Source organism: Limulus polyphemus, unplaced genomic scaffold, assembly GCF_000517525.1.
Source record: "Limulus polyphemus unplaced genomic scaffold, Limulus_polyphemus-2.1.2 Scaffold722, whole genome shotgun sequence".
Classification (NCBI taxonomy): domain Eukaryota; kingdom Metazoa; phylum Arthropoda; class Merostomata; order Xiphosura; family Limulidae; genus Limulus; species Limulus polyphemus.
The window spans coordinates 224,246-231,034 of NW_013666332.1; the positions used below are offsets into that span (position 1 = coordinate 224,246).

Sequence of the window (6,789 nt, forward strand, 5' to 3'; positions counted from 1 at the left end):
AGACGACATTTAATAACTGCAATGGCAATCTTCCTGGAATTGTTGTTGTTTTCTTTTCATAATGGCTTATTTTCAACTGATTGACCGTCACATTATAACGCCCCCACGGCTGAAAGGGCGAGCATGTTTGGTGTAACGGGGATTCGAACCCGCGACCCGCAGATTGTGAGACGAGCGCCCTAACCACCTGGCTATGCCGGGCCTTATTTAAAGAAGGACGACCTATATTTAATTAATTTTAATTTCGACATTCCATCCTCCAAACCTAGATGTGTTTAGATACAGAAGGAACCTAGTTTTGTTCATACCCAACTGGTTTTCTACCGTACCTAAAAGAAAAATAAAACGACATGAAACGATTAGGCCTAGACAGAAGATGAAAGTACGAGTATAGATACATTAAAAATTAAGTATTAACCTCGTTTGACTTATTTTAACAAATTAAGAATCTGATGATGTGAATATCGGCTGGGTAATATTAATAGTTTAATTTCAGATGTTGAAGTTTAAGTTTTCGTTGCCATTAAAATACATTGTTCGGTTCGACTGTCAGGACGTGTTTTAGTATTACATTTCAAGGCTGTGGGTGAGAACAAATTAGTTTGATGTAATCTCTCTCTCATTGTTTTTATTTTAAGTGATTGCTCTCGTCTTATAAAGATGTATGATGGCGAAAGAAACACCTAGTGTCACAAATGATTTATTGTTGACGTTTCTTATTTCGAGCGTTTCCAGCTAAATTAATTACTTCTGCGAAACTGAGCAGCCTGGATATCACCTAGATATGTAAAAAAAAAGTTGCCCGTTCTTAATTACCTTTTTCTTTCATTTAACACTTATGATATTCAGCGTTTTTTTATTTCACTTATTTATGTTGTATCTACATTTGTGATCTTGTTATGAAATTTAACATGCCTGTCCTTTTTCTGTTTAAAAAATTGTTTTAGTGGCTCAGTGGTAAGTCTGGAGGCTTATAACGCTAAAAATCGGGTTTCGATACCCGTGATGGGCACCGCACAGATAGACCATTGTGTAGCTTTGTGCTTAACAATGAACAAACAACTGTCTCATTTTGAAACTGTTGTTTTAATTGGTCTTATTTAAATTTGTTATCTTCCTCGTTAATTTCTCTCCTTAGTTACTCATTTTTTCTCCTGTTATTCCATACTGTTTTACAGTTTACTCTTGTTTAGTCTTCTTTTAAACACGCACTCTTTCCCTACTATCCTTATTTTAATTCTGTTTCTTTTTGGCAATGCTACAGTTTAGTTCCTGTATTATATCAATGAGAAAGTTTGTTTGTGTTTGCTGTTGTTAAGCACAAGATTACACAATGGGTTATCTGTGCTGTGCCCACCACAGCTATGATGAAAAAGAATCACATAATTGTTTCTAGAATATATCTTTAAACGTGTGTATTATGTTATCTGAGTCTAACTTATTTTAGTGTCTCACTCTTTGATATATTATATTGGTTATTACAGTCTAGTTTTAGGATTGGTGATCATTTAAAATTTGGTCGAACAGATCGTGTAATCATTGGCTGTTACTTTTTATTTAATTAACGCACTACATATTTCAATGTAAGACAGATAAGAGAGAGTAAATTATTCTTAATTTAATTTATTATATTTCCAATATTAACTTTTATTCACTTTATTTATAGCCAATCGACGTTTGTATAATCAAGAAACATAAATTATATACCATACATTTAATCTACAGTTAGATTAAAAAATATGCAAATATATTGCCTTCATGGATCATCCGAACAATTCCGTCAGAGCGTTTCGAAAACAAACAGCCGTGAATAAAAATCAGTTCATTTAACGCTTCTATAAAATATATCGTCCTTTTTAAGTCCAAGTCACAAACTGTGGGGGGAAAGAACTTGATGATAATCCATTAGGTTTTTTTTATCTTCTTATCTAGATTTCGTTGTTCTAGGCTTAAGCTTCAAACAAATTACACTGATGTTTTCATACAACTTACAGTTTCATTTGATTTTAATAATATGTGTGTGTGTGTGATCCTGTTCGTACCTCAACTCAGTCATTTTGTCTTTCAACCGTTATATATCTGTTGCTTCTTCTAATAGACTTTCATTGATCAGGTATAGAGATATCTCTAGCTAAAGTGAACAAAGCTTCTTCTCTGAATATTTCAGGTCTGAGTGGATCTCAAGCAGATCTTGACCACAGACGCCAAACTTTTGGTGCCAATGTAATACCTGCGAAACCCCCAAAAACTTTCTTACAGCTAGTCTGGGAAGCATTACAAGATGTTACACTTGTAATTTTGGAAGTCGCTGCTATCATTTCATTGGGACTTGCCTTTTACGAACCACCTCCAAACCTAGAAGATAAAGGTGAGAGTTTATTTAAAGTTGATTGGAAAAAAAATCTCTCCGATAAATAAATATCTTGCATGGGTTTCCATGCAAAAGAGTTTTTCGGATGTTGATCAAAATACTAAAGAATGAAATAAGAATATGTACAGGGTTTTAGATAAACAGTTTAATTTCTTATAAATTGTCAAATAAAATATTGAAATGCATGTTTTATGATGATGTTTAACACGGTATATTTTGTTTCTTTATGATAAAACTCCAATAATTTAAACTCTGGTAACTCTTTCTTTGTTCTTAAAATGTTGTAGAGTTTTTTTACGTGTTGTATGTTTCTTTTGTCATCAACTCGCATACTTATAACGTTATTGTCTTTTTTCTCTCCTTTTGAAATCTGTATCAAAGAATTATCAGGTAAATAGTTTTTGTATTACATTTGTCTTGTTATTTCTAACATTTAGGCTTTTTCTATTCTTGCTTTGAGCTTAATCTAACTGAACAATATGTTATACTTATAATAAGGTATTTCGACGAGTATGTTACTAAAAAAAGATTTCCACGTCGAAGCTCAGCAAAACCAGCATAATTATTTATATGAGCATCTGAAATTGTTAGTAAGTATAAGTAACTTAAAGAGAGTAGCACAGACTTTAATGTGATCACATATTATAAATGCAATATCATAAACAATAAGTACAACTTGTTGGATAAAATAAAGATGAAACAATACGATGATTGTTCGTTTCTTGAAATAATTTAATTGAAACTTCTATATTTTATTTCAGGTCGAATTTTCAGCTTCTATATATAATCAGAATGAGATAGTGATAGTTGGACCGTATAGTACAACATTAAAACAGTGGTGATTACTTGAATGTAAATTATTTATTGCAGAATGTAATATTCGTCGTTCGTCGCCGTACCATTGCAGTAACAGTTAACGTACTAACCCTAGAAATATCATCAAACATGGCAGAATTCTGTCTTGCAATATTTATAGTAATGAATAATTCAAGAACTGTTCACCAAATGTCGAAGGTTATTTGAGAAATGTCAGCGTGTTTAAAAGAAAATGAATATTCATTTTAATCTTAGACCAACATTGTATTTTTGTCCATTTTATTGCCATAACGCAAATTTATGTTATCATAATTAATTCATCACTCCTGTTTATTTAGTTGAACTTCTTCTTCTTTTTTTCAGGTTTACTTAATTTATTATTTATTATGCTAATACTTAATTGTCTCCTTTTTTTCTATAGTAGTTCAGTTGCTCTTTTTTTCTTAATAGACTGAATCAAAAGTAATATTTCTTGGAACTCGCCAGTAAATTTTTTAACTTAGTTTGAAATATCAGTCAACAAAAATTAAGGATTAATTCGTATATCATAATCACATTTTAATCTTTCACTATTTTTAGAATTTGTCTGTAGCATAAGCTTGTCAAACTATTCCAAATAATTTGCTTATTTGTTTTATATCTGTTTACACACACATACACACATATTAGGTACATACGTTTATAACGCCATCTGTTAAGGATTGTGATAGCCTTCTTGTGGATTGTATTGTTTATAAACTATAGTTTATAAACTATTCCAAATGATTTGGTTATTTGTTTTATATCTGTCTACAGACACACACACATACATACACATTAGGTACATGCGTTTATAGCGCCATCTGTTGAGGATTGTGATAGCATTCTTGTGGTATGTATGTATTGCTTATAATAATGTATTCTGATGGTGATTCTTATAGCACAAAATATACGAAGAATAACTGTCATTATTTACTTGGAGATTTGCATTAGCTTGAACTACTTTTCCTGTAATAAATGTGATAATATATTACTTCAAATGATATTCCGGCGAGAGCTACAATAAATTAGTCAAATCTCGCAACTGTGAACAGATTAGGCATGAGTAACAAAAAAAAAGTATTAAAGAATGGGCCAGGTGTGGCTTATTAACCCAAGAGTTGGCAGTGATGCTGTTGAATAGCTTCCTTCCCTCTAGTTTCTTAGTTCAAAATTAGGGACGGCTATGCGTAAGAAGCCAAACATTGTGTAACTTGTTGAATAATACCAAGGTAACTGGAAGTATTGTTTTAATGAAACGCTTTTTTTTTGACATTAATAATCATTTAGAGTGACTCCGAAATTTTCTGCTTTGAAATTTAAATTTGATCCGATTTTATATCAGCAAATTTCAAAAATATAGGTAATTAGGATCCAGAGATGAGTTTTAATAATTTTTCCAGCGGTTGGGGACCGGTGGTTAGGGTGCTCGACTCGCAATCAGGGGGTCGCGGGTTCGAATCCCCGTCCACCAAACATGCTCACCCTTTCAGCCGTTGGGGCGTTATAATGTAACAGTCAATCCCACTATTCATTGTTAAAAGAGTAGCCCAAGAGTTGACGGTGGGTGGTGATGACTAGCTACCTTCCCTCTAGTCTATCGGCATGGCCAGGTGGTTAGGGTGCTCGACTCGCAATCAGAGGGTCGCGGGTTCGAATCCCCGTCCACCAAACATGCTCGCCCTTTCAGCCGTGGGGGCGTTATAACGTGACGGTCAATCCCACTATTCGTTGGTAAATGAGTAGCCCAAGAGTTGGCGGTGGGTGGTGATGACTACCTGCCTTCCCACTAGTCTTACACTGCTAAATTAGGGACGGCTAGCACAGATAGCCCTCGTGTAGCTTTGCGCGAAAATTCAAAAACAAACAAACAAATCCAGCGGTTGGTTGTTAATTTCTCTGTATAACTTTGTGGTAACGATAAAAAAATATTTTGGCAGGGGCTTCGCATACTTCTAACTTATATACGAAACATATAAATTAAAATATCTTAAATTTTCTTCTCCTGCGATAGCCTTAAAACTATGAATAATAAATAAAGCACCAATACACACAATATGCTTTAAAGTGAACCATAGCATTAATTCTGAACTTCAATAAGAATTATATGTGATTAAACTTGGATTGAAAAACATAACTGTTGTTCGGTTTAAACATGGGATTGTATACACCCCTGTCCTTTCATAAACTAAAGATTTTCCGAGGTTCTCGAATATTATTGCATGATTATTTGTTTTCTAATGACAATGGAAGTTATCAAAACCTAGGAAAATCGTAAGTTTGTACATTAGAACGAATGATTACCTCTGCAAAGGTAGCTATAACGTTTGTTTGTATTCGACTCTACAATCATTGTGACAAAATGTGCAACATTATCTTACCACTTGCGGCGGAACTTTCTTCAACCGAGAGTCTATTTCTCTTTGAAAATATATATAAGTAATTATCAATAAAAAGTTTATCCAAGTACACCGCTAAAAACCCGGTTTCGATACTCGTGATGGACACAACATAGATATCCCATTATGTAGCTACACGGGTTTATTTAGAAACTAAGCAGTGTCACTTATAGAGTACAAACGGGTTTGGCTATTGTACAAAAAATATATCACGGCTATGAGAGTTATAAATGTAATCCAGAGCGGTTTTGTAGAAAAACTGCTTACATTATACATGTTGTATTAAACCATATTCTATGTTATTTTGAAGTACATATTAATCAACATTTTATTAACGAAGAATCGACAGTAGGCCTTTCAATAAATGAAAAACACGCTAAGAACGCTTTTATATGAAAAGGCAGGTACACTATCTTATTTTAAGTACATTTATTATATGCTGTTCTGTGAATATATTAGACAGTAGCCGACTATTATTTCCAGAATAACTTCTATTTTTTTTACAAAACATAAAGAGGCCTCACTAAAACCATAAACATAATTTTACTTATTTAACACATTCACATTTTTTTACGTCCTTAGGAATGTATGCTGAGGAGTATTTTATTTTAGTTTGAAAAATTACTGTATATCTTGTCTTTTAAACTTTGTTTCTAATTTCTTCTGCGTGTTAGTGTTTGGCTATGAACCTTGTTACACACGTATTCTGGCTTTATCTTATAACTAGCTCACTTCCTGTGAGTAATTAATCTTCGCAAGAATACTCAGTGTACTAAATCAGTCTTTCAAACAAAATAATGATTTTATTTTCCGTAGGGATTTCTTATATGTGTAATTCAACCTCCCAGGTTTATTTATTCGTTTAAAAAACACTTGACAGAAACTTCATAATTACAAGCTTCCTGGCCCAAAATTCATTATTAAAAATGACTGTTACAATTACAATAATAATATTGTTTTTAGATAAAATGTACTATCAAATCAACTAATATTTGTGAGGATTGTACGTAAAAAGAAGATATTTAGGTTGATAACACAGGCCTGCGAATTTAAACCTCGCAAAAGTTGTTTTGGTTTTAATAACGAATTTTCCATAATTCAGCTATGCGGATTTCGAAAATAATATTCATTTTTTTTCTATCAGGTAAAGATTCTTTTACTAATCGTGAAGAAAAAAACTCTTAC

The 6,789-nt window shown here is 32.7% G+C and overlaps 1 protein-coding gene and 1 long non-coding RNA gene across 2 annotated transcripts in view; one reads left to right on the top strand and one right to left on the bottom strand.

Moving 5' to 3' along the window:
• Nucleotides 1-6,789, top strand: part of LOC106460173 (plasma membrane calcium-transporting ATPase 2-like) — a 222,671-nt gene that overhangs the window by 143,342 nt on the left and 72,540 nt on the right. Inside the window, exons 6-7 of the mRNA XM_022386821.1 lie at nt 2,168-2,368; nt 2,753-2,761. Coding sequence (XP_022242529.1) covers nt 2,168-2,368; nt 2,753-2,761 — 210 coding nt within the window. The remainder of the gene's footprint in view (nt 1-2,167; nt 2,369-2,752; nt 2,762-6,789) is intronic.
• The window catches only part of LOC111085929, a 76,033-nt gene continuing 71,529 nt past the window's right edge, over nt 2,286-6,789 (bottom strand). The window contains exon 3 of the long non-coding RNA XR_002610694.1: nt 2,286-2,355. This is a non-coding gene — a long non-coding RNA (uncharacterized LOC111085929). The remainder of the gene's footprint in view (nt 2,356-6,789) is intronic.